Source organism: Fusarium tjaetaba (assembly GCF_013396195.1).
Source record: "Fusarium tjaetaba strain NRRL 66243 chromosome Unknown NRRL66243_c0000092, whole genome shotgun sequence".
Classification (NCBI taxonomy): domain Eukaryota; kingdom Fungi; phylum Ascomycota; class Sordariomycetes; order Hypocreales; family Nectriaceae; genus Fusarium; species Fusarium tjaetaba.
Window position 1 is genome coordinate 19,585 of NW_023501288.1, and position 26,411 is coordinate 45,995.

At 47.6% G+C, this 26,411-nt stretch overlaps 9 protein-coding genes across 9 annotated transcripts; 6 read left to right on the plus strand and 3 right to left on the minus strand.

Moving 5' to 3' along the window:
* Positions 1-867: 867 nt before the first annotated feature.
* On the plus strand, positions 868-2,612 carry FTJAE_4907 (phosphatase 5; the record flags this gene model as incomplete). The annotated part of the gene is made up of 7 exons (XM_037351359.1): positions 868-999; positions 1,058-1,138; positions 1,199-1,634; positions 1,685-1,928; positions 1,984-2,345; positions 2,395-2,519; positions 2,574-2,612. 7 exons carry the CDS (start codon positions 868-870, stop codon positions 2,610-2,612), a joined length of 1,419 nt encoding a protein of 472 aa, XP_037207916.1.
* A 741-nt stretch (positions 2,613-3,353) lies between these two features.
* On the plus strand, positions 3,354-3,966 carry FTJAE_4908 (SPT4-transcription elongation; the record flags this gene model as incomplete). Its single annotated transcript, XM_037351360.1, has 3 exons — positions 3,354-3,566; positions 3,627-3,880; positions 3,933-3,966. The coding sequence occupies 3 exons, from the start codon at positions 3,354-3,356 to the stop codon at positions 3,964-3,966; spliced, it is 501 nt and encodes a 166-aa protein (XP_037207917.1).
* Positions 3,967-4,217: 251 nt separating this feature from the next.
* FTJAE_4909 (KIN17) lies at positions 4,218-5,377 on the minus strand (the record flags this gene model as incomplete). Its single annotated transcript, XM_037351361.1, has 3 exons — positions 4,218-5,099; positions 5,152-5,192; positions 5,284-5,377. The coding sequence occupies 3 exons, from the start codon at positions 5,375-5,377 to the stop codon at positions 4,218-4,220; spliced, it is 1,017 nt and encodes a 338-aa protein (XP_037207918.1).
* A 730-nt stretch (positions 5,378-6,107) lies between these two features.
* FTJAE_4910 (YJU2-Essential nuclear spliceosomal component) lies at positions 6,108-6,965 on the plus strand (the record flags this gene model as incomplete). Its single annotated transcript, XM_037351363.1, has 2 exons — positions 6,108-6,230; positions 6,291-6,965. 2 exons carry the CDS (start codon positions 6,108-6,110, stop codon positions 6,963-6,965), a joined length of 798 nt encoding a protein of 265 aa, XP_037207919.1.
* Positions 6,966-7,505: 540 nt separating this feature from the next.
* Positions 7,506-7,715, minus strand: FTJAE_4911 (uncharacterized protein; the record flags this gene model as incomplete). Its single annotated transcript, XM_037351364.1, has 1 exon — positions 7,506-7,715. One exon carries the CDS (start codon positions 7,713-7,715, stop codon positions 7,506-7,508), a length of 210 nt encoding a protein of 69 aa, XP_037207920.1.
* Positions 7,716-13,381: 5,666 nt separating this feature from the next.
* FTJAE_4912 (apoptosis-inducing factor 2) lies at positions 13,382-14,554 on the plus strand (the record flags this gene model as incomplete). Its single annotated transcript, XM_037351365.1, has 1 exon — positions 13,382-14,554. One exon carries the CDS (start codon positions 13,382-13,384, stop codon positions 14,552-14,554), a length of 1,173 nt encoding a protein of 390 aa, XP_037207921.1.
* A 559-nt stretch (positions 14,555-15,113) lies between these two features.
* On the plus strand, positions 15,114-16,163 carry FTJAE_4913 (enoyl hydratase isomerase; the record flags this gene model as incomplete). The annotated part of the gene is made up of 3 exons (XM_037351366.1): positions 15,114-15,198; positions 15,253-15,659; positions 15,705-16,163. The coding sequence occupies 3 exons, from the start codon at positions 15,114-15,116 to the stop codon at positions 16,161-16,163; spliced, it is 951 nt and encodes a 316-aa protein (XP_037207922.1).
* A 568-nt stretch (positions 16,164-16,731) lies between these two features.
* Positions 16,732-20,038, plus strand: FTJAE_4914 (mediator of RNA polymerase II transcription subunit 5; the record flags this gene model as incomplete). The annotated part of the gene is made up of 5 exons (XM_037351367.1): positions 16,732-17,428; positions 17,473-17,729; positions 17,774-18,349; positions 18,472-18,931; positions 18,975-20,038. 5 exons carry the CDS (start codon positions 16,732-16,734, stop codon positions 20,036-20,038), a joined length of 3,054 nt encoding a protein of 1,017 aa, XP_037207923.1.
* A 761-nt stretch (positions 20,039-20,799) lies between these two features.
* On the minus strand, positions 20,800-26,247 carry FTJAE_4915 (uncharacterized protein; the record flags this gene model as incomplete). The annotated part of the gene is made up of 4 exons (XM_037351368.1): positions 20,800-21,291; positions 21,385-21,858; positions 21,913-25,774; positions 25,823-26,247. The coding sequence occupies 4 exons, from the start codon at positions 26,245-26,247 to the stop codon at positions 20,800-20,802; spliced, it is 5,253 nt and encodes a 1,750-aa protein (XP_037207924.1).
* Positions 26,248-26,411: the final 164 nt, after the last annotated feature.

Below are 26,411 nucleotides of genomic sequence, written 5' to 3' on the forward strand. Positions count from 1 at the left end.
GATATTCAGAGTCGAGTCTTTTGGATATGAGTTTGGTTTGCGTCTGTTGGTTGTGATAACTTTGTCTGAGGTTCCAACAACGAAGCAGTGGGGCCGAGATCTTGATATGCAACTAACCGATCTCCGATTCAGCCAAGACAGTCCAGGTACTCAAGGTAAGGTAACTTTGAACAACCTGAAGCCTCAGGTTAACTTCTTGGGTAGTAACTCAGCGGCATTACTCTGGGTAGGTAGGCTTTATGAGTACTACAATAGCTTGGTAAATGAAAGTTTGGAAAACTTGGGCTTGAACTGCATGAACGTAGCACAATAAAGAGACGATCTATCCCCTTTTGGCATCTGAGGCTAGGCTCCAATGCAGCAAATACACACAAGACTCACACATCGGTGTTGGTGGCGATTGATAAAGATTCCCCAACTTTAGGCGCGTGGCCACGCTAGGCATTGCTGATGTGCGCCCAGCTGCGATCGCTTACAGGGGCCTTCTAACCTATCACAAAGGTTGAAAGCCCTGAAGCCTTGCCCGTTAAGCTCGCCCCGCCAGGCGTTCTAGGTTCGTCTTCATGACGCCGCCAGCGGGGAGAAACTCCACCGAAAAGCCGCCCTCCAGCAACGTCCAAAACTTCTTTCCCCTTCCTCACATTGTGGAACCAAGCCGCTTTGGCAGATTGTCTCGCTTCTTTAGCATTCCACAAGCTTATTTCTGAATCCTTCCTTTCACAATCCGCTTCTTCTCTCTTTGCGACTGACTTGAGCGGTTGTAGCGCAGCTCGGCGCAAACCAACGACAGAACCCCTCCCCCTCCTCCCTCTTCGGTTTCCTTCTGTGCAGCCAACTTCTTCGCCGAACAAGCGCTCACTTCGCAAAATGGCTGTCGAACTCAAGAACAAGGGCAACAAAGCCTTCCAAGCGGGTGATTATCCCAGTGCTGTAGACTTTTACAGCCAGGCCATTAAGTTGAACGACAAGGAGCCTACATTCTTCACCAACCGAGCCCAAGTGCGTCAATATATCACACGACCTTACCCCCAGAACCTTTCCTGACTTAGTACTCTAGGCATACATCAAGACCGAGGCCTACGGTTACGCCATTGCCGACGCTACAAAGGCCATCGAGCTCAACCCCAAACTTGTCAAGGTTCGCCACAAGACTACCAACGACCCGAAGGAAGAGGCTTTGAAATGTTGACCGTGCTAGGCGTACTACCGACGAGGACTGGCCAAGACTGCGATCCTCCGACCTAAGGAAGCCATTGACGACTTCAAGACATGCGTGTCCCTCGATCCCAGCAACAAGGATGCCAGACTCAAGCTGGAGGAGTGCAAAAAGATCGTCCGTCAGCTAGCCTTCTTTGCGGCAATCGAGGTCGGCGATGAGCCTTCAGCGGCCGAGGGTCTTGATCTGGACTCCATGGTGGTCGAGCCAGGGTACGATGGTGTGCGATTAGGCGACGAGATGACACAAGACTTCATCGACGATATGATTGAACGTTTCAAGACGGGCAAGAAGATCCACCGAAAATACGTCTACCAAATCATCATCGCGGTCAAGAAGCTTGTATACGACGAGCCCACCATGGTCGAGGTCGAGATCCCCAGCGACGTGAAGCTCACTGTCTGTGGTGACACTCACGGTAAGAACACTTGTCGGTCAGAGGTTTACCAAGCTAATTCGCCACCTCAGGTCAATACTTTGATCTTATGGAGTTGTTCCGCCGCAACGGAACCCCCGACGAGAAGCACTGGTATCTTTTCAACGGTGATTTCGTGGACCGAGGTTCTTGGTCGACTGAGATCGCACTGCTCCTCTATGCTTACAAGTGGCTGCGACCTAACCAGTTCTTCTTGAACCGCGGTAACCACGAAACGGATGATATGAACCGTGTGTACGGTTTCGAGGGCGAGTGCAAAGCCAAGTATAACGAGCGGTAAGTTTTGCGAGCCATGTACATATCCATGTGCCGGTACTGACTGAGTATGAAGGGTCTTCAAGCTTTTTTCTGAGAGCTTCTCTGCCCTTGCTCTGGCCACTCTCATTGGCAAGAAGTACCTTGTCCTTCACGGAGGTCTCTTCTCTGATGACAGCGTCACTCTTGACGATATCCGAAAACTCAACCGACACAACCAGCGACAACCGGGTCAAGCTGGTTTGATGATGGAGATGCTCTGGACCGACCCACAGGAGGAGAACGGCCGAGGACCCAGCAAGCGTGGTGTCGGTATGCAGTTCGGTCCCGACATCACCAAGAAGTTCTGTGAGAAGAACGGTCTTGAGGCTGTTATTCGAAGTCACGAGGTTCGCATGGACGGATATGAGGTGCAGCACGATGGCCGCTGTATTACCGGTAAGTTATTCTGGGTATCTCTGTTGAACTTTTGCTGACCTTCCCTCAGTCTTCTCTGCCCCTCGATACTGCGACTCAACAGAAAACAGGGGTGCCTACATCAACATTGGCCCCGACTACAAACTCCAGTACGAGCAATTTGATGCTGTGCCTCATCCCGACATCAAGCCAATGGTGAGTGTCTCTCGATGCCCAATCTCGTAACCCCCAATACTGATTAACTGCCAGGCATATGCGCAAAGCTCTCTCATGTCTTCCCTGATGTAGAAAAAACGGAGAGCCTTTAGAAAGCGAAACAGGCGGCGATTTCACGATGTATTCAGGTCTCGGGCGTCTGGAAACGGTGCATTTGCAGGGTAGGCCGATGGGCGATGTACATGCATACATTTATACCCCCATCTTCGGATAGATGAGTTGATAAAATGAGGTTCCAGTTGAATGATGATAAATATGACAAAATGCCACTCTTCAAGCATTCCATAGTCGATCTTGTCCGTCCGCTCCAACCATGGCGCCTAGCCAGTCTGAGCATTGTCGTAATTGTAGGCTTACTTGCTCGCCATCATCCGTTGTGCCCTGCCATGCTGTGATTGCCGTTGCAAAGGAGCCAAGGTCTGGTCTTGGAATACGGACCCAGGCATGGTCGTTGTCAATTTTAAGAATATCCATGGAAATTGCGGTTCCTACCATTCCAAGACATCGACGGAGGGCAGTTGTACAGTAGCTTTTCAGCGAAAGATTGTCAAGTGTGACAGATGATGAGCCACTGAAACTGACAAGCTGCAGGTGTACATATGAGAATGGTGGCTCCTTGATTGTGCATGTGAGAAGATTATGAGACTTTTCGAGATCTTTCTGTTGAAATATTGATTTTTGACTGCCTTGGCTTGAATTTTGCGTCATTTTGAATAGAAGTAATGAGATGGTTTGTTGATGGTCAAGTTGATCTATCTTCAATGAAAGATTGAAGTTTGAGTGGATATTGCAGTTGTTGCGTATATCGCTTAAATGCATAATGGCTCTTCATCCGCCGCCTTTGTCGCGAACTTGTTCAACATTTCAACAACCACTCTTCACGCCCCAGACCGATCGCCGAAACAAAACACCATCGACGGTATCTCCAACGAAACACGAACCATGTCGTCTTCCAACTACGTCTCTACCGGCCAAGCGCGCTACCTACGAGCATGCATGGTCTGCTCTGTTGTCATGACCTACGCAGTACGTCCTCTCCGTCGCGAAGACAAGCACGAGCCCGAGACTAACATATTGCGATCCTAGCGCTTCCGCGACGAAGGCTGCCCAAACTGCGAAGAGTTTCTGCATCTCCAGCACTCTCAAGACCAGATTGAGAGCTGCACCTCCCAAGTCTTCGAAGGAGTTATCACCCTCGCAAACCCGGCCAAATCATGGATTGCAAAGTATCAGCGCCTTGACAATTATGTCCCTGGCATGTACGCCATCAAAGTGTCAGGTCAACTCCCCGACGAAATTCGATCGACGTTGGAAGACGAGTATAGAATACAGTACATTCCGTAAGTCGAACTTGGACACGGGTAGCATGGACTGAACTGACTGGGTTTATAGACGTGACGGCACAGAGGCGGAGAACGATGCTTAGGGTGCCAAGTTTTGACTGGCTTGGAATAATTTCTTCTACTGTTTCTGGCGAAACTGGCGTTGGAGGGACTGGCGTAGCAGTAAATATGATGGAAAATCGCGTATGATTATTTAAAAGCGGCCGTTGTGGTATCGATGGTAGATTAAAGCAGAAACGCCCCATCCAAATCTTGTGCTGAACATAATTTCACCCATGCTATTTACTATAATTCCTACAACCCAGTCCAAGCTGTAAGATCATCCCTAATATTCTCAGTTGTTTCTCTGCTTCTTACCAGAGCCCATCCCAAAGCTAAATCCAGCAGACTCTCTTGATCGTTTCTTCTCCATCTCCTCCTTCATTATACGTTCAGCCTCGCTCATTTTCTTTGGCTGTTCAATCTTGGCTGGTTTCTTCGATCCTGAAGCGAGAGCGTTCTTCTTGGCCTGGGCGAAAACGTTCTTGGTCTGAGGCTTTCCGCCAAGCTTCATTGAGATACCTCCAAATCCACCGGGCTTCGCTGGCGCTACTTCCGGTTCTTTCCCTTTGTCCGTAGTTGTGTCTGCTGTCTTTGAAGATTCTGCTTCAGGGGCTGTTATGTCAGGCGCGGGGCTTCCTGATGAATTCGTTTCAGAAGCAGCTGGCTTCGCTCCAAATGAGAGCTTGATCTTCTCGCCTTCTTGTCGCTTTAGCTCTCGAGCTTCATTGTCCTCTTCTTTCTCCTCTTCCCGACTACCGGCGGTGGCTTGTGCTCGCTTAATCTGCTCCCGAATCATTCGTTGTTCTATCTCCTCGTTGCCTTGATCCTGGGCCTCTTTGCGTCTTAATGCGTCCTGTCGTCTTAGGGCTTCTGGAGACCGATCTATCCACGCTATGTGAACACCCTTATCGTTTTCTTCGACGCGGCAAAGTCCCTCGCGGCCAAGATGTTTTGCGAATTCCGTTAAGCTGGCAAAAGAGGTGGCATTCATATGTATGTGTTCTTTGTTTCGTATGTACTCCTGATAAAAATGGTTGATATGGACCTGCTTTTCACCGTGACCGGTCCTGAGAAGCTGAAGAAAGTCTGACTGAAACTGCTGCGTGTACGATTTTATGTATTTCTTGGGGTCTTCGCCGACAAGCAACATTTGTCGAACGTGAGATTCGGACATCTACCATGATAGTTAGTAATTTTCTCGCTACATGACTCAGGGGGCCACAAACTGTGTGCTGACGGAAGCCATTCGCGTCTCTGCATTGCTTTTCTGTGAAATAGTTAGTATTTGTTATGAGATTCAGAGGTGAGATAAAGAGGAGTTGGCACCACAATGATGAGACAGCGCAACGTTTACTTACCGCAGACTTGACAGTACCATCTCAAACGCTGAAGGCCCTTGGCCTTCATGCGGTTTGCGACGTATTTCGTTGAACCGACCTCGGCCTTTGGCATGTTGGCGATAATGTTTGAAGAAGGAAGATTCTCATGTAAAGCTAGTGGATGGAGAGGATGTTAAGAGTGTGGAGCCGCCTAGAAATAGTGGGGCCTTCCGTGCAGACCTCGAGGTAAGCAGTAAGGTAGGGAACAAGAAAATATCAGACCTTAATAAAAGGTGCAAAATATGTTAAGGTATCCTACTATAAACTTATATCAATATTATATGAAACTTATACTATTTTACTTAAGTCTTTTTACTATTTAGGATCGAGGTCCTAAGTTTTGGAGCCTCTTCTAGCCAGATTATTAAAGTAAGTTTATTTGCACAGCGCACTATGCTTACCACCTTGAGTAAGGTATCCGTAAAACCATCCATGATACCAATATCTTCGCTCGCTGAGAGATATTTCTGGTATATTAGGAGATGCAAGAAACTGAAGACCTCAGTCCTGAGTGACAAAATGAATCACAACAGCTTGCGATGACTTCGAATGACTTCCTCACCTTTGGGAACCGCTGAATCGCGACACGAGCTGATTGGTTGGCTGTGAATTATTCAGCCAAATCGCCCCGCTATTATCAGCTATGCTTTGCGACTGCTCGACTCCAAAACTTCGATCTTCACGATCGATCATTCACACAGCACGAATCTGACCCTGCCACCAGCATCTGCTTTAATCTACAAGCGCGCGTCCACGTATAACTAAGCCTTGCTTGAAATACCTACTCTTCGAATTCGCCTACGATGTCGGAACGCAAAGTACTACAGAAATACTATCCTCCCGACTTTGATCCGAGCGCTCTTCAGCGTCGTCGTGGTCCCAAGAACGCTGGACCTCGCATTCAGCAGGTTCGCATCATGTGTCCAGTATGTATTGACCCATAGAACTCCTGTGAGGTTGTAACTAAAGCTAACATCCATCTCTAGTTTACTATGCGATGCACGCGATGCGGCGCCTTCTCAAATCGCGGCCTGAAGAAGAACGCTCGCAAGGAGACTCCACCGGACGAAAAGTACTTAGGAATACAGATCGTCAAACTTAGTTTCCGATGTTCGTCCTGTAGCTCGGAGATAATCATCAAGACCGACCCAAAAAACCAAGACTACGTTGTAGTTAGTGGAGCGGTGAGGAACAATGAGCCGTGGAGGAATCGCGCTGCTGAGGAAGAAAGCGTCGAACAGCGTCTGGACAGGTTGGAAAGAGAAGAAGCAGAAGCCGCAGGCGAGGAAGAGTTGGACAAGATGGAAGAGCTGGAAGCCAAGAACCAGGATGCTCAACGAGAGATGGCCGCCGCCGATGCCTTGGACGAAATCCGCCACAGAAACGCTCGCATCAACCGATCCGAGAAAGAAGGTGTGGATTTCGTAGATACTATCGTACGGACAGAGGACGAAGAGAGAAAACAACAGGAAAAGGAGGACGAAGAAGCTGCCAAGGCGGCTTTCGCTGCGGCACGAGCCCAAGTGGAGAGTTCTGCGAAGGTTGCTGAGCCAGAAGATACTCCTGTCGAGCCGCAAGCCCCAGCGCCAACCTTTAAGCGGGCGGTTAAAAAGAAGAAAGATCATGCAGCTGCTCTAGGACTGAAAAAGAAATCGTCATAAGGGAATGGTCAAGAAAGACTAGATTATTATATGTGTAATAATCGTGTGTTTGGCGCAAGCAAGGGGTCATGTTATATTCAGTTCACCATCAATGGAAGAATTTTGATCAAATAATTCGTTCATATATCATTTCGCTAATTGAAGCAAATAGCTATAGAGCTATATCCCTTTCCTCCGCTAATGTTTGTGTGTCCCTGTTCCCGCTATGTTACAGTGCTACTCTCGCAGCTCATAACCCTCGACCGTAAACGCCTTGCATATCGTGTTTGCTTGTAAAGAAAAGAACTTTGAAAATAGGCCATGTCGTCATATAAAAATGAACTTTTTTAGGCACCGGTACGCCGTAGATAATGTGCTCCATGAGAGAAATGTGATAGTGAGATGAAGCCTGGCTTAGAAGGGGCTGGGGGCAGCTTCGCCACCATTGGCGTCGCAATTGATGTCACGCCCCAACAGCCAAGGCAGAACGACAAAAAAAAAATGAGAACTAGAACTCATGATGAAAGTGGAGTTCTAGGATTGTCGTATTCTCATCATGATTTATGAATAGTTGGGGCTTGTGTGGCCGTTTGTCATGCCAGACGAACGGGCGCGCTGAGCAGTAGCGTTGGTTGGGGGTGGGCTAGCACCGGAAGCCTCCATCTGACGCTTTGTGTGGTCGTGCATGAAGCGGGAATAGCTTGAGAGGTTTGTGGGAGGAGGGGGAGACATGGACATGGAGACGGATCCGTAGTCTGATCGAGCGGGCATGATGAAGGTGTTTTGTGGTGTTTGTGTAAGTGGTTTGTTTGAGATGAGGTTGAGTTATGAATTATCGACTGAAGCAAGTGAGTCGAATTGAGAAATTGAATAGGCTAGTGGTAAACGCCGGCTTGAAAGGGGAGAGAGTTTATAAATGAGGCTGGAGAGTAGCTGAAGTTGTTTGTGGTTGTTGTTGTTGTTGTGTTGATTGATGATGAGAAGCAACATCGAGAGGGGGATGTCAGGGTCTTATTATACCACAAACTCTACAGCCTGAGCTCGAATGCACATCAGCAGTGCCGAGAGGGAGAGGAGCGGAGCGGGCTGGGTACCTGCAAGCCCAAGCCCAAGCCCAAAAGTCCAAGCCCACCAGACCAGACCTGAAGCCTCCACCCCCAGGTCCCTTGAAAATGCAGTCACAGTGGATTCGTCTTGTGTAATGGGGTGTGGCATCCGATGTTAGTGCGTGTAAGTGGGTGTGTGGTGGTGTGAGTGGCACCGTAGCCCATCATCATCATGGATGGACCCTTCTTTTTCCTCTCTGTGTCTGTCTCTCTCTCTCACACACACTCTTCATAGTCCGGATGTCATACCCGTCCCTAGGAAAGCCAAAAGACTTGAGGCCTTTGGTGAGGGTGCGAAAATAACAGAGGTCAGCTTATACAAAAGCGGTAAATATTGGCGGATTATCATAAGCTATCACAAATTTGCCCGAGTATTCTAACATCTGGGTCAAGGCCTCGAGTACTCATTGACATCTCCCAACCGTGATACCATCAACAAGAACAATTCAAACTCAATAACCTCTCCTCTCCTCTTGTCCGCTCAGGCCAATGTAATGCCATCATGAGCGACTGATCGTCAGAGATAGACGTCCTCTAGCGCATGTCAATGGCGTAGCTTGACGACTCCCTACTGGAGGCTCGCTGTAAGCTTCGGAGAGATCGTCGGTTTATCCCTGCACCCTGACGAAGTCTTTTGTGATTCGCTAAAGTCCATAGCTCAGGGTCCTGTCCCCATCACCACTTTTTTCCATTCAGAGCTTCCGAGAGGTGAGGCTACGTGCAGGAATGAGATAATTTACAGTACGACCGTTACTGTATTCCACTCCGCTCTTTGTTGATCAGCAAATCCCTGCGCCATTGCAAAGAGCTTAACTCACATCAATCGCGAGTGGCATGGGGCACAGCGCAGATACAGAAAGACCCTGCTGATCCGGTCCCGGCACTGAAGTCATCTCGTGCATCATTGCTCGACTATGGTGGTGGGTGATTGGAAGTCATGTCTCGAAGCTCAAGCCAAAAGACGGGGCAATGATGCATGCGGAGGCATCATGGCCTGAGAAACATGTGTTATTACGACAAATAAGACCTCTTACGAAGAAGAGACAACGCGAAATGGAAGCCTATGCCATTGAGGAAACAGACTTTACCGCAAACTGCGCCCGCCTGTTACCCAAAAGTCCGCTGAATGATTGTTCAGCTCCGAGACCATGAGACCACGCCAGGGACCACGAGCTTCGTAGAGCGGGTCACGCGGCTGTTTGAAAGCAGCAACGGTTCGCCCAGGCCCTGGACTCTTTTGCCAAGACAAGGACCCTTAAGAGCCAGATTGCAGGGATCATCATTACAGCTCTCGGGCTGGCATTCTTCCGGCTCTGGTGCCGCTCTCTAGTTGACTTAGTGTCTTAGTCCCAAGGATCAGAGCGGGATTACTCCAAATTGACAAAAGCCTCAAGCAAAGTGCTTGAGATCTCGAGGTCGACAAGCACTGGCGTACATCGAGAGCCACAAGTTTCAGATTTCATTGGGTCTCATGGCAGAAGATAATCTTTGAGGCTCAAACATTGTAGCATCAACGTGGGGAGAGCTCGATATGCTCTCGGGAGGCGCACATCACTGGATCCATTTCTGAGTGAGTGAATTTAGACGGAAGGGGGGAAAATCGGCCCCAACACTATGGGAAATCTGCGAAAATCCCATCTTGGCGGCTGATTTCCCCATACCTGGTTGATCACGCACCGAAAATCTTAGAAAGGCCTTGCTCTGTTGATGACCAGCAGATGTTACTCTACGCATGAACAAAGTTTTTGAAGCGAGGCTATTCCCACTTTCCCCGATCTTATCTCGGTGTACATCACACCGAATCTTGGGAGCTATGATTGCACATGAAAGACCCTGAATCCTCAAGAGGTTGCAGAACACGCCCCGGTATGAATCATCTGTTGACGTCGGCAGTCAACAGGAGTGCAACCTCTTGTGCATTCATTACTGCATTCTAGCACTCCTTTTCCCGCCACGGAAACGGTCTAAGTCGTGTAGAAACGGAGAGAAATTTGCTATTACGTCGGATTGTCACCACAGTATCAAGTCATCATGGCGAGCATTTAAAAACTGTGTGCTGTGCCGCTCAACCAGTAGAGAAAGGGGAAATTGTAGTCGAGAGTCAAGTGGGCCAATGACGGCATGCATGGCTGTCTACTGTGAGACAGGTGCGTCAATGAGGTCACTCAGCCGCCACGCTAAAGAGTCGCTTGCTGATGTCACCTCTTACAGGGGTTATCTTCATCTCTCCTCCGCAACAGGAAAGGGAAGAATAGGAAAACGGAGGCCCTGAGAGGAAGATGCAGGATGCTACCGTACACCGTCATATCTCGCCTCAGCACCGTTTCGCCTCTGTTATACGCTGCACGTCCCGGGAGCAAACAGCGTCATGAGCAGACCAGAGCGGCGGGCTGCAGAGATTATCCTTAACCCACAAGGCTAGAGATATCACCGATATTCCATGCCATTTGCGTCATTGGCCAACCAGGGACAGCCAAACGAAAAGGCTGCGTCCGAGTCTCGACGTCAATCTTTTCTGTTGGTTCCTTGCCTTGCCTGAAGCTATCCTCAGCTTGTCACAGACGTCAAAAAACTCTCTTAGAGCCTCACTTTATGCCCCACAAGCTTGTGCTGCCAAAACGGCTTCTTGGCCTTGCTTTTGGACCAAACAGAAGCCTCTGATCTCGAGGTCAGGACGGCACTCTCCAAATCTCAGCGCTTTGGACCCCTTACAGCAGAGTCGATACTCAAAAGGGCATCTCCTAATGCTGTCGCCTCTGATCAGCCGGCGTGACACGTGATGACGACACTGCATTTCCAACTCTGTTTGTCGATACGAAAATCATCCATGCCACCTACGAAAGAACCTCTGTGACTTGGAGAGATTCTCTCGCCGTTCTAAACCCTGACCCATCGATGTTTTCCTAGCTTGAAAGACAGAATGGGTCCCCTAACCCTCGTCTAGAGCCCGCACCGCATCCTTGCTTTTGATGTTTGTTTTGACGTCGTCTGAGAAGATGACATAAGGTTCTACGTGATGCAAGATGGGTCCGCTTCAAGTTGGTGACTTCACTGACTTGGGATGGCCCCTGATGAAACAGTCTGGAATACTCAATTGCACGTTTCGATGTTAGCCCGCTGGTCTGAGCAATTCCTCGAGCTTTCAATTGCAATTGGGAAGACTGTGCGCATAGCAGTGGCCACAAAAGCCGCGAATGGAAGTCATTCACATAAATTGTAACTTGCTGGTCACCAAAGTTGGGAATTCTCTCGAAATCCTCTACCAATCTCTCCCACCTCCTCGATAAGGAGTAATCAACTACACAATCTCAACAAGCAATGATTCGATATTCCTTCTGCCTGTCAATTCTCACATTGGTGAGTTGCTTACGATCCCCGGTCAAAGCAACGGTGGAGTGGTTGCCTTGCGGCGAAGTTTTGCATCATATTACAGCGCCTCTCAGGGTATGACGTTTGAGCCGCACCACCACCCCTGGGGTTTTTTCTTCCCGACAAAGCTTCAGTGTCCCCTGTCGACCAGTTCATGACGGCAGAAGGACAAGGGATATGTCACCGTGGTCTCGACTCGGTTGCTTTTACGACGTGATCTCAGCTGGCATTACGTCGAGGGTTACCCATGCTAGCCATGCAACCTGAGATGGCTCACATCGAACAGAGTCAGCAACCCATCGTCACCATACACGGCTGTTGTACAAGATCTCGATAACATTATCTCCATTCGGATATTTGTTTTCGGGCCGCTTACTAGGTTGGTGACGCTGCAGGGTATGACAAGTCAGTGTGTAGCATCGAGATCAAGTACCTAACGGCTGTTGTCATAGGGGGTACCATAACGAAAACCATCTCGATGAACAGCTAGAGCGAACTTCTCAGCACCTTCATTATACCCACAATGACTGGCAATGCTAGATTAGCATATCGTCAGCATCTCCTCGTCCGCGTCAGGCCAAGAAAGAAGATGACGACAATTGAAATTGACGAGTGAGGAGATCACGATCATGACGTGCAATTTTGTTCGGTGATCTTATCAGGGCCGATAGCTTCATGAAGAAGTATTTCTCCTCTTGGCTCCATCTATCTTCCATTACATTATGACATGTTTCGTATCTCTAACCAGATATTCGCTTAGAGTTCACAAGAGTTGGTCAAGTTTGCTGGCCCACGGGGAACTAAAGCCACAGTACAGGAATCGCCATGCATTCTTCATCGAAGCTATATGATTGAGCCGCAGGCTGTGGGTTAAAGGTCGATGTTGCATGTATCCAACACGGTGATGTTGTTGATAAGTGATATTTTGAGTTGATACCAAGAAGATGGTGCGAACTCGGCTCGCCTAACCTAGAGCAACGATGACGTATATGTCCGCATTTGGGATCCAGACTGGGTTACCAGTAATCCAGTAATTCTCAGAGTTCTGGTATAATTCTTCTCTGTTTAAGAAACTCAGCCTGGTCGATATGATACTCTTCATTGAATCACGAACTGTTTTATTGATGTAATTCGTCTGTTGATTTAAAGTTGTTGGAATGAGGTGGGCCACGAGCCAAGTTTCCCTGTTCAGCGGCCAGGGTCCTTGGCTTTGGCCTTCATTGGCTGTGCACCAGCTGTCAACCGATTCGAACTTAGCATGCAGGGTCTAGCATCACGGTAAATCTAATTGACGAAGAACTCTCATTATATTCTCTGAAGTTGTCAGGACTCTGAAGATTATGGCACCCTACACATGTTTCAATTGCTAATTACTCTCACTTGAACTGATAGAGACTTTATCAACTGTGTGATTACCAGACCAGAGCTTTAAGCGACACATGTAAAATGTCTGATTGTCATGATAATTAAAATTCAATATTCGGCGTCTTGATAGAACCCGTCGCCGAGTTATCTAATCCACTGACAAAGCGAAAGCCACAGCGCATTTTAAGTCTCCGAGGCCCCCGGCGGCAGAGGGGAGGACCAGCGTCAAGCAATATGATTGGTCAGTTACCTCTAATTATGGGGCCATCGACCATTTTGCACCAGCTCCGCAACATCTGCCGCGCGCAGCGGCATTTGGTCTTTCTAATCTAAACAGGGGCAGAAATGCAAAACCTTTATTGCCTTGCCACGGGGCTTGTGCGCGCGGTAACTGGTAATTTATTGGTTTCTAATCGGCTGAGAAAGCAAGGGATGGAGGGTAGGTGAATTGCATTGTGTATATAGGTAGAGAGTTACGGCCTGTTCTGAATCAAGCATCTTCACTCACATTACGACCACGTTCAAGCAGTACTACAATTGCATCTCATTCTACCTCAACAACTAATTCTCTACGATAAGTACTCAACAACTACCACAATGGCAGACGTCAAGACCATCGTGGTCCTCGGTGCTGGCCCTGCCGCCCTTCCCGTGATCCGTCAAACAATGGTCAACCAAGTCATGAAGCGCAAAGATCTCAAGATGGTCGTCGTTTCACCCAATACTCACTTCCACTGGCCTGTCGCCATGCCTCGTGTCGTTGTCCCCGGCCAAATCTCAGACGACAAGGTTATCATCCCCTTGGAGCCTACCTTCAGCACTTATCCTACCGACAAGTTTGAGTGGATTCAGGGCAAAGCTATTTCTCTTGATACCACTTCCAACCTCGTCAGTGTTGAGCTTAACAGCAGCGCTACTGTTCGTGAAGTCAACTACCACACTCTGATTATTGCTACTGGCTCGAGAACGAGGGATGGCCTGATCTGGAAGGATATCGGATCTACTGAGGCTACCAAGGCCAAGTTGCATGAGATTCAAGATCAGATCAGCAAGGCCAAGACTATTGTTGTTTCTGGTGGTGGTCTCACCGGCTCCGAGACTGCCGGTGAACTCGGCTTCGAGTACTCTCAGCACGGAACCAAGGAGGTCATCTTCATCTACTCTGACGATCTCCCTCTTGCGCCACCCGCGACAGATGGAGTTCGCAAACAGACTCTCAAGGAGCTCCAGAAGCTCAAGGTCAAGACAATGCCAAAGACAACTGTCATCAGCGCAACACCTTCTGGATCAGATACCATCCTCGAGGTGCGCTCTGCCGACGGAACGACCAAGAAGATCACCGCAAATGCCTATCTCCCTGCTACTGGCACCATCCCCAACACCGAGTTCGTTCCCAAGAACCTTCTCGACAGCAAAGGCTACGTCAAGCAGACAACCCATCTCAAGGCTGCGGGCCAAAAGAACATCTTCGTCATCGGTGACGCTGGCAACCTTGAGAACTCACAGATCGGCATGGCAGACAAACAGGCACAGCATCTTTTCAAGAATCTACCCGCTCATCTAGATGGCGGCGAAATTCCCGAGTATACTCCTGCCGCTAAGCCGATGTTTGCTGTGACACTTGGCCGAAGCCGAGCTACTGGCCAGATGGGAACCATGAAGCTGTTTAGCATCATGATCTGGTGGGTCAAGGGACGATATCTGGGTACTGATTATGCTGATGGTTGGGCGGCTGGCAAGAGGACTATGATGACGGTTTTTGAGAAGTAGGGTTGCTACTTGAGACGCTGAGATATCCTGGTATTTGTTTAGTGTTGAGATTCCCCTGTGTTTTTGTCATTCTATAGATTTCATAATTAATTAATAAATAATCACTGAAAAGAAATGTAGCTCATATGGATTGCCAGTGATGAAGCCTTTATTCAGTCAAGAATCGCTGAGCCTCAAAGCGTCATCTTTCGAGCTCATATTATTCATAGAGCAAGGTAGGACAGGCCTATAGTATTCAAATATACTTCGTTTCCGGCTCCCGGAATAGTAGAAGCTGTTCAACAAAGTGCAACAGAATAAATCATGTTCAGTGAGTGGTTATGTACAGACAGGGGACCAATGCAACCATCTTCGGCTTAAATTGACCCGTTGCACAATTCGTCAGCAGCAATAACATCTGAACCTCACTCAGTGCTTCATCATCTCATTTGACAGAACGACCCATCATACTTACAGACACGGCTCCAATATCAACCAATTGAACTACACCCTCATTTTGCTTTGTCTTGGCGTTCGCTTCGATCGCCGCTCATTAATCAAGATGTCGTTCTTATTGAATATGATTTATGGCAAATTCACCACAATACCACCGCAAGAGGAAGATTGCACAGGCAAAGTAGTCATCATCACTGGCGGAAACGGCGGTATTTAACGTTAAATACACACCACTAATTACTTAGTAACTGACTATTTCCAAGGTATTGCTGTCGAGGCAGCGCGACACTTTACCCAATTCAACGCTGCCAGAGTAATCCTCGCATGTCGCAGTCTTGAAAAGGGCGAGCACGCAAAGAAAGATATCGAAGAGACAACAAGAAAACACAACGTCGTCGAGGTCTGGCACCTAGACCTCGCATCGCATGACAGTATTCGCGAGTTTGCAGATCGTGTCAATAACTTAGACCGAGTAGATGTCTTGATCAACAATGCAGGTCTTCTCGTCTTTAAGCGTGAGCTCATCGAGGGTCATGAGTCCATGCTGAGCATCAATGTCATCTCGACGGCTCTACTTACGCTTCTTGTTCTCCCTGCTTTAAGACAGACGTCGACCAGGTTTAACATTATTCCGCATATTGTGATTGTGTCTTCTGATGCTGCATTTGAGGTGAGTCCTCCTTGAACGACCATCAATCTATACTGACTATACTAGGGTCGCCTTCCCGTAAGAGAGCCAAATATCATCAAAGCTCTTGATGAGCAGCCAAGCGTCCTTGAACACTACAACAAGACAAAGCTCGTTCAGCTCATATTCATGACCCAGCTCGCCAAAGCTATCGAAGCATCTGGAAAAGGCTATATCATCGTCAATGGCGTACATCCTGGCTTCTGTAGCACACCACTCTTCGACAACACACCCTGGCCATTCAATCTTATATTTAAAGGTCTCCTTGCACTTTTTGGACGAACTCCGGAGGTGGGATCCCGCGCCTTGCTAGCTGGAGCGTTTGCAGATGAAAGTTTGAACGGAAAGTTCATGTCTAATGGTGCTTTTCATGAGCTGCCCAAGATTATGCAGGGAGACGAAGGAGAGAAGATGTGTAGAAAGGTCTGGGAGGAGTTGAGTGGGATTTTGGAGGAGATTGAGCCTGGCGTAACAAAGAAAATCTAAGATCAGAATCAATTGTTTTCTGGAGGGAATCAGTATGTGGAATGAGCTACGGATCTCAACCATGAATGAAATGTCATGGTTCTATCAATGTGGATTTATCTTTCAATGACTCTCAGGCTTCTAGGCGGCGGTACTTATAGATAAGGTGAGTAGTCAGCAGTAATAAGATAATATGAATGACTTTTAAGACTGTAATTTCCGTTATTGTGGTAGTTTATGGCGATCGGATTTGTTCAAGTTGATAGATCTGACAGTCTTATACAACGCGGAACAAATCCGCGCCACGGCGAGTCCCACCAAAGTCAACACCAAGTCCAGGCCATCGACTCCGCGACAGCTCAAGCTTTACATCCACAAAAGTCTATGCGCCGACGCTGGGAGAGTAAATCTCCGCCACTATAATATATTTGTTTTGGAATTTCTTGGTATATTGAAGCCTAATTGAATAAACGGGCGTACTTCCTGAAGGATCACCGTATGGACGCGATTCAAAGCTCCTTTGTTCATCAATCCATCTCGCGACCAACCGTTTAAATAATCATCGATTCGAATATCCCTTCCCTTCACCATGGACTCTCGCGCAGCAGCTTCAGAAGCGATGCGCTCGGCCATAGAATATTGGTCTCAATTTGTCGCGCGCTCCATCTCTCATCGTCTCGATACAGAGAAATTCGAGAATTACGTTCGACTCGTCCATGACCAACATCCTCTGCCTCCCGCCCTCGTCGCCGACTTCTTCCTTCGCCCTCAACCGTCAAACGATAATAGTCTCGACCCTCGAATCCCTCAATATTTACAAGTTCTCACAAGACTCGGCTACGTCGATGCGCCATCAATACTAAAAGCGCTGTACAAATACTCGTCTTTACATGCGTATGCACAACAACCGAACGCCAATGAGGGCAAGGACAACGAAAAGGAGAACGAAAAAAGCGACGATAAAGAGAAGGATGAAAAGAAACAGAAGATTACTCGATGGAAGAGCTCGTACTGGGCCGAAGAGGTGCTTTTCTACGGGATTACCAAGTCCGTAGTAGAAGGCAAAGCCATACGAGATTCAAAAACGGCATTGGAGATGACAAGGATCATTTCCAAATTAATGGTCCTTTTCACGACTGCATTTGCGGCCGATATGATTGAGCAATTGCACACAGCCCAGGTACGGGATGAAATGGAATCGTCGAGGGCAGCTCTGGTCGCACTCCTCCTACGGATGTGCGAGAATGACATCCTTGTTGGAGCCGTGAGCAAACCAATTGCCAAAGGTAATACTATTGCACCTCAAATGTGCTCATGCTGACTAGGACAGACGTCCGGAAAGAAATGTCTGCTGGCTTGGCAAGCTTTGTGCCAACGTTACAGCTCGTGCCGCAAATAACAGACAAGCTCGAGCAGTTTCGAACGGAGATCCTTGCTAGTTCTGATCCCGCCGATAAGAAGAAGCAAGCTACTAATGCTGCTATGGACGAACTTCTTGATTCAGCCGTTGGCCTGGACAATTTTGTTGTGGCAGATATCCCAGTCAGCAACACTCGGGCAGGACTGTACATCTATCTGAATGCTGCGGTAAGTTTGATGTCTCTGGGTTAATGACTAGACTGACTTGCTAGCTTATTGCACGCCCTCTTTTGGACGACCATGCTTTGTTTTCGTACATGAGCAACAAGTATCAAGGAGACATCCAATCAAGCGCCATCGACCTTATTCTTGCGTCTTTTGATATCCTGGCCAACGCGGTTTTCCGCAATGAGGGACAGAAAGACGCCCACCTTCTAAGATCATTCTTGATCAACAAAGTTCCTATACTTCTCTATCAACTGTTACCCCCTGGTTTCCCAGGCACATCGGCTGAATTCTGTATTACGGAGGCACTAAGCCACGTAGATACAAGCTTGTTTCCTACAGCATCACTCATGTTTGATGAGTCGAGAAACAATAATCCTTACACGGAAAGTATTAGGGAAGAGTTTTGCGCCGCGTGTGTACTACATGGTCTCGTGCAAAGGGAGCACGTGGAGAGGATTTTGGGAGAAATATCGCTTTCCTATGAACCATCTTTACAAAAGCATTCCAAAGATAAGCTTGTGCAAGACTGCTTGTCTGATACGGAAAAGATTCAGGGCCTTGTTCGAGAACTCGACAAGATGGACGGCAATGTCGGTGCAGTTTGTCAGGCACTTGCTGAGGTAAGTAGCTCTGTTCGTTGACAATTTATGTCTAACAGTCATAGGTGCTACGACAATCATGCCACAATAAGGAAACGATGTCGTTGAAAGTATTATGCAGCCAACTTGCTGCAAAACCACAGTCTTTAGACGTGATTCTCTTGTTTGAGAAGCTGCCAAATATTCTTGAACCTTTGTGTCAACTTCTTGATAACTGGCGTTATGAAGACGACCAAGAAGAGTATCAGCCCGTGTACGAGGAGTTTGGTGCTGTTCTACTTCTTGTTTTGGCTTTCACATATCGATATAACCTGAACGCAGTGGAAATTGGCATCGCTAGCCCTGACTCTTGGGTTGCTAAGATTATTGGTAGGGGGCATATTGGACGACAATGCAATGAGCTCACTCAAAGGGAGAACGATCACCTCAACGGGTGGATTCATGGGCTTTTCGATACTGAGGCCGGTGGTCTCGGTGATGAGTTGATGTCATCTTGCCCACCGCAAGAGTTTTATCTTGTTGTGGCACCTCTATTCCAGAGCATTGTCGTTGCATATACATATGGCTATCTCAACGACGAGAGCCTCAAGGGAGGCATAGAATGTGAGTACCATTGCCAATTAGATGATCCATACTGACCAGCCAGACCTTGTGGATACCTTCTTATTGCCATCTCTTGTCCCGGCGATTCGATTCCTGGCAGACTATCTCTGGATCGACCAAAAAGAACAGAAGTCCATTATCAAGATTCTGCAACTCATCCTTCTCCCAAGCTCAATTTCGGGAGAAGCAAGCACAATGCTTTCATCCGTCAAAAACCTCATTGCAAAGCCTTTGGAGCATGCTTTACGAACATATCAACGCCGAGATCCCAATAATCAAGACATTGAACCTCTTTTGCGGACTCTCAAGGATAGCATCCCCTTGTCACGCCGAACAGGGGGAACTGACCTCAATGAGCTCGAGTCTTGGACTACTACACTTCCTACTGGTCTCTCTAGTGCCATCAAACTTACCATCCAAGGCCTTGTCCACTGGAGCATTCATCCTGCCATGAACAGTATGCCGACTTCTTATACTCATCGGCAAATATTGGCTGCTCTGAAGATAATGGGCCCCAAACGAGTATTGCATGTCATCTTGGAAGAGATTCGACAACACACAGAGGCTGGAAGTGCCAGTATTGTCTACGACGTTGCTATCTCGTTGATCTGTGCACCTGACGCCGCGAAAGATGCCCCTGCGGTTGTCGATGCAAACGGAAACATGCTGCCACCGGTCCAGCGGCAGCGTAGTCTCCGGGACCTTCTCAAAGTCGAGGCTGAAGGCTGTAGGAAACTCCAGAAGAAAGACCCAGCACTGGCTGAGATCGTTGTACGTCTACATCGTCGTGTCGAAGCACAGATGATCGTCCCCCAGCCTCCAGGAATGCTTCAAACTGCAGAGATGTCTCTTAACCTCGATGGTGAGACCGCTGGACTTGGAGACGCCATGGCTGCTGCGGCTTCAGGTGTTCAGGGTGACAACATGTCAGTTGATAACTTGACTCTTGACGTCAGTATGGGTGGTGTGCCATCTGATCTGGGACTTGGATCTGCCAATGACGGAGGAAGCTTGGATCCTTCAGGAGATGCTGCCATGTTTGAAGGATTTGATACTCAGGACATGGATAACTTTGATTGGGATGACATTAGTAACTCGTTTCAGTGAGACGAGAGGCGTCTTATATCATGGGCAGGCGTACGGCACGGGTATGAATAGACGTATGTTGCTTCAATACTGGCTCAGTGACTGTTTTACCAGGAGAAGAAAGTGATCAGTCTGTCTATTTTCTGAATAGCTTGTGGTTCCGGGAACTTGGAGCCCAATAGCGAGATCCCAACCAGCAATCGCCAAGAGAGTAATCTCGATGATCACAGGTTCCGTGGTCTAGTTGGTTATGGCATCTCGTTAACACCGAGAAGGTCCCCGGTTCGATCCCGGGCGGAACCACATTTTTGCTCGCTCTGTCTCTCATCTTGCGTAAAGCGAAAAAAAGAGACATCTCTTCTTCATATGAAGGAGAGAATTGTAAAAAGAAAATGGATCAGCTGTGTCAATCGACCACGCCAGGAGTCGAACCTGGAATCTCTAGAGGGATCAGTTGCTGAAGACCGAAATCTAGCGCCTTAGCCATTAGGCCACGCGGCCTGATCTTGTTGATGTCTGAGTCGGTTCTGTTACGATTCTCATTCCCCACACGAGCAGGATAGTATCCAGGCGAGGACGAGTTGGCGGTAGATACTGCTTGGATATGACTAGAGAGGAGACAACAGATGGCATAGAATAAATCTCTGTCCTTCCGTTCTGTTTAAGACCAGCTTTCTCTATATCCTGCAGATCCCTGACATGAAACAATTCTATCATCATCAGTCGTGTCTTCATATCTCTAAGTAAAAAGTTCAGAATAGATCCCCAGACCACCCATAGAACTATGGCTCGCCACGAAATTGCTTCATAATTCCTGTAGCACTCCAAAACATAGAAATCATTGCCAAAACAATAGTCATGGGAACAGATGCGCTCTGTATGTCATCAGGATGCCTACTCATCCACCATCCCCACAGCACAAAGGGAGGAATGAGAATAAGCAAGTGGTATACAATAACATGAAAGCACGAGATGCAATGCCGGGCTTCGAGACCCCAGATAGGAATATCAATGGTTCCTGGTGAAAGTGGCGTCTTCTTCTTCGGAATCCTCTTTATGTAAGTCGTTTCTTCAAACTCATAGCAGTTGTGAAAAGGAGAGGGGTTTCGGCATTTGCCACCAGTGCAGCTGTTGAATGCAGCTTCAAAGATATGTGGATGAACAGGTGGTATTGATGCTTGAGGTGGTTTTGGCATGTAATCGTAGTCCAAGTCGCTAGCCTTTGGCAGATCTTGACCACACGCGACAACAATGTTGCGGGCAATGCTCTCAAACTAACAAACCATTAGTGTCACTGACAGGCGATGGGAGATCAATCTAAGGCATTCGACATATGGGAGTGTAAATTTATAGGGACATGCACTCACCTTGACGAAATTGCAGTGACTGAGCTGCCAGAAAGAGAACCAAGCTCTCCATCGGCCACGCATTCTTCTATACTCAGCCTTCAGTTGTGGGAAAACGTTGCTGTCTGGTTGGTTGACCGGGATTGGGATCACATGTAGCGTCTTAAGTCCCATGGGTACTCCAAATAAGATCCTCAGATCATCAATAGTCACAGGCGGGATGTTGTTCTGCTCCGCAGTAGCCACCCCCTGTTGAACTCGGTTGTTGCCACCCACACCAGACGACTGTTGACTACCTTGGGATATTGGCGTCGAGACAGGTAAAATGGCTCCAGAGTTCCATTTGAACCATGCTGTGACCCTTTGGAAGGCATTACGCTTGGTATGGGTGACTTTGTGGTGGTCTTCAGCAAACATGGTAGGGTTCTTGGTCATTCTCTTAATAATTCGTGCTTGAGAGTGAGTAATGTCTACCCAAAACGGCTTGCCGCAATGCTATTTCTGGTCAGGAGGTTGCATAGAAAGTCATGCATGCTCGTTATAACTCACACAAACCCAGTTCATTCGTACGTATCCCCTTCGCAAAGGTACCTTCGGCGGTCTGAGTGGCCACCAATCCCAGAGGCTGCCGGTCAGCTTTTCCACAGAAGTCTTGATTTGATCAGAAAGTGAGACTTCTGCCGGAGTATCAATCAGCTCAATGGTATCCCACGCAGCTAATTGCATGACCTGCTTGAGAGCATCAGGTAACAATGAGAGTCCAAGGTGTTCCAAGAACGCCTGGAAAGGAGGACCCTTCATGAGAAATTCTTCTGCGACCTGAACTGCTTGAAATTCTTCAGAATCACTCTGTATTTCTTCGCTAATATCGTCGTCGCTTTCCGCCAGCTTAGTATGTTCAGTCTCATCTGATGGCTGCTGAGGCTTCTCATCTGGTCTTGCAGCCAGTTCCGTCTTTAATATCCAATTGTTTAGATAAGCTCGATCCTTCCGAAAGCTTGGGCGTATTTCTTCTTCTTCTTCATTGCTATTCACTGGAGGTGGGGATGCTAACTCGCCATCGACAGTTCTTTTTGAGATTCTAGTCCTTGAACCTCGCCCCTTAAGCATTCGAGTTGTCAAAACCTGGATTTCGATGTGCTTTTCCGCGTGCTCTCTGAGTTTAAGATACAAAAGCTTGAGTGATCTCCGAATGTTGCGCTCGAGCCTCTCCTTTGGCATGAGTTCTGAGGATATATCAATGATAAAGCGGAGATCCGGATGCTGGGAAAGCAAGTCGCCAATTTGGCTCTCAGCCGCGATGGTGCCTAGAGTCCGTACAATGCTGCTGTTGTTTGACTGAATGTCCTCGTCAATCGACTGAATTGAGCCAACTTCATCAATGAATGCATCCGACTCTGCTCTCGCGCTATTGCACACTGCACCGTCTTTAGGAGATTCAACCTCTATACCTTCTGGAAGCTCAATTGAAGTCACAGCCGTAGAATTTAGACCCTCAATGCTCTCTGTATTTCCGTCCCGCGTGACCGAGGTGATTGTTGTGAAACCTATCGTCCTGGAGTCGCTTCCGGGATTGAGCATCAATATTTGTCTACTAAGCTCCGGGTAATCTGGAAGGAAGTAGCTCGCGAGGTATTTTCGAGACCTTTCAGACATTTCCAAGTTATTCAGATTCTTTTCGCAAACTCCTGCAAATACCCTGAATACAAAATCAGCATTAGACGGGCTAGAATCGGACACGTTAGGCAGTGCAAAATTGTCAGCACATATTGCCCATAATGGAAAAGGAATCCATTCATATGTTTCGCCATCGGATTTGAGTTCCAGTAAAGCTCTGGAATCAGGGATATCTGGGGCCCTCTCGAACATCATACTGAAAACACGTTCGAACATGGCCTGTTGAAAAGTCGGTACCCAATGGGCCAGCATGAGAAACTTGAACCAAATTGGAACTTTCCACGTTCTCAATTTCTCGTCCAGCAGTTCGGCATAGTCTCCTGGCCTGGCCCCATGCTCAAGCATGAGAATGGATATCTCATTTATCAGATTGATGTTTATCTTGTCGAGCCTCGGGGGTGAATTGGACAATGTGTTAGGAACATAGGTATTCACAAAGGACACCCAAGGTGTCTCCCCTGCATGGTGAAACTTGTTTGGCTTATACCCAAGAGCAAGAAGTGATTTAAAGAGCGATATATCGACAGACTCTGGACTGAGATGCGGGGGATGAAGACTATGTGGTACTGCTCCAAGCGCAGAACAAAGAGCTGACCGGTAGTTCTGTGAATATTTGTTGTCGAAATATCCTGGATCAACCCAGAGTTTGTTCGCGATGTATCTCTGGATACCAGATTCAATCACAAGATGACGATAAATGCCCCTTGTCATAGACAAATCTGATATGTTGAATTGATTCCTCGCAGTCATCGACAACAGGGTTTCTTCAATATTGTCAAGGAGTGCCCAAGTTGTGGCAGCAATATTTTCCTTCTGATCGCAACGTCGTGCATATTCAAGGCATTTCCTCAAGCTCTCAACAAGGTCTTCAATATCTTTCATAGGGTCGTGTTCTTCTAGCTTCTTTTGGTGCAGATGCTCTTCGTACGGATGAAGCCATCGCTTATACAGCTTCTTCAGTGGATCTGAAACTGATAGTGCAGTGTCGTCGCTATATCCCAAGTCTTTGACAACATCCAGCCATCTTTCGTGCTTGCATACGTTGTGAAAGCCTCCTCGGATGTTGACGGCCTTTGTCATCCAGTAAACGTTGACTGGCTGATTAAATGTATCCTGAAAATCGGGCAAGGTACTTCCTAATCTCCTATGGAACTTTGAAAGACTCTTGACATATGCTAGACTGACCGCTGCCGGCTCGGGCTGTAAGTCGACGAATTGGCCGCTCCTGAAACATTTGCGCTTGAACCAAGAAACTGATGCTTTGAAGACCGAGAGTTCAGAATCGAACCCTTTCCGAGCTTTGGTAAGTAAGTAGTTGTGAAACTCTTCAGAATGCATCAATTCCAAAACAGCTCGATGCACGAAGACAACTTGTCCATCGACAACTTCCAGCAGCCCTCCACACGTCTGTATGATGTCACGATAAATCTGGTGATGCAGTTCTTTTGTTTTCTCGTCGCGTGTTGATAAAAGTTCCTTTGGTGTCATGAAAGCGTACATATCATTGGCAAAGTCGAAGTTGTGAAAGTAGAGGATTTCGGCAGCTAGGTACCGTTTTGCTTCGTGAGCCATTGTCAGGTACTCAGCAGCTTTTCCACAAGATAAAGATTCTGTCACAATCTTTGCTAGGCCTGGTAGGTTGTTGGGGATGCCTGCAACACTGTCTGCTCCGTTGTAGGCATCAAGCACGAGAGGCGGAGCCTCAAGGAGAAAACGAGTTACTAAAACAGCCCAGAGGAAGTCTCCCTCTGCTTTAGCACTGATATCCTTGTACTTCGAATGGTTCATATAGCTTTGTACCTGGCTTCCATCCAAGTGAAAAGTGATGTATCTGCTGATATCGCTCCAATTGACCTCTTCCATAGATAGTTTGGCTTCAGAGGAAATATTGAGTGAAGTATCAAACACAGCCAATCGTCTGCTAGAGACAATGAACTTGACATGAGGGAGAGATGATAAATCTTCTATCAGTTGACACAGCTTAGCATGATCTCCCTCATATTCATCCAGCCCATCGATAAAGAAACAAATGTTGACTGGAACTTCGTTCCTTGTTATGGAGCTTAATATGTCTCCTAATTTGAAAGTTGCTGGCAGGGTGCTCGATGCTGAGCCAAGATTCGACGGCGAATTCTTCAAGAGACTTGGCTTTGCACTGATAATTCCAAATACGAGGGATCTCAGGAGTCCCTCAAACGATCTCTGGATTGGTAGACCCGTGGCATCAAAGTGGTGATTGACGATCAATAGCTCCCTATGCCTAGCCCATTCCTGTAGTAAATCTCGGGTATCATGATGCTCGGAAACAAATTTCATCAATGTCGATTTCCCTGAACACGGTTTTCCTGTGACCCAGAAAAGGCTGTGATCTGAAGTGAGCCAGCGACGCAACCAAGAATGAGCAAGGATGGTGTCGTCTATTTGTTCTTGGAAGACCCAGGAGAACGTTCCCTCAAGAGCTGTCGAGATCCTACTCCGGCGAAGTGATCTCTCGCTATGGTTGAGGGCGCATAACATTGGGAGTGCCATCTGTAGGTGGTGAAGGTTGGATAATATGTGTTGCAGTCTGTCACATATTTCGTCCCAAGCCTCTGTTCCGTAAGAAATTTGGCCGAGTTGAGCATCAACAAGGGCTGTAGACCTTTGGAGCTCTTCGAAAGCCTCGCATCCTAGAGAAATATTGAAACGGGTTTCAATGGCTTCCAATTGGTTGTGCAAATGGCATATGATGTTGCTGTCAATGTTAGTATGGATCAATACAATGAACACATGTTTGACTCACTTCGCCGAGTGGTGAGTACTTGGTCGAGTGTACTCATCGACCGCGCCTTGGAGACTCCTAAAATATGGAGGCACGAATAGCTGATCAACTAAACGCAAGAACTGTCCCCCTTGCCCATCTTGAGTCTCTCTCTCGAGATTTGTCTTGGCAGCCTTAAGAAGAGTGTTACAGTCCCTTACACACGCTCTCGCACAATTCAGTATGTTAGTAAAGTTTTCGTCATCCGATGGGAGTTTTTCCTTCTGCAAGGAAAAGAGGCCATCTATCAACTCCGACTGGATCGCATTGAGTTGATCATATATATACCGCAAGGGAGGACTTCCTGGCGGAACTTGAGCTGCTGAAGAGATAGCTATGAGATTTCCGACAAGGCCAGAATAGCGGAAAATTGTGCTGGATATGTTAAGAACTTGTAAAGAGCTCATTTTTGTTATGCTGTAGGTGTAAACTTGGGTGTTGAGGTGAGGTTGAAGAGTGCGAACAAGTCTTTCAGCTAGAGATTCTAGGTATCCTTTTCAGCAGGTCCGGCTGTGTAAGGCGCTTTCCAATAACAGCCCATGATTTTGTTTGGAAACAGATGCCGATAACA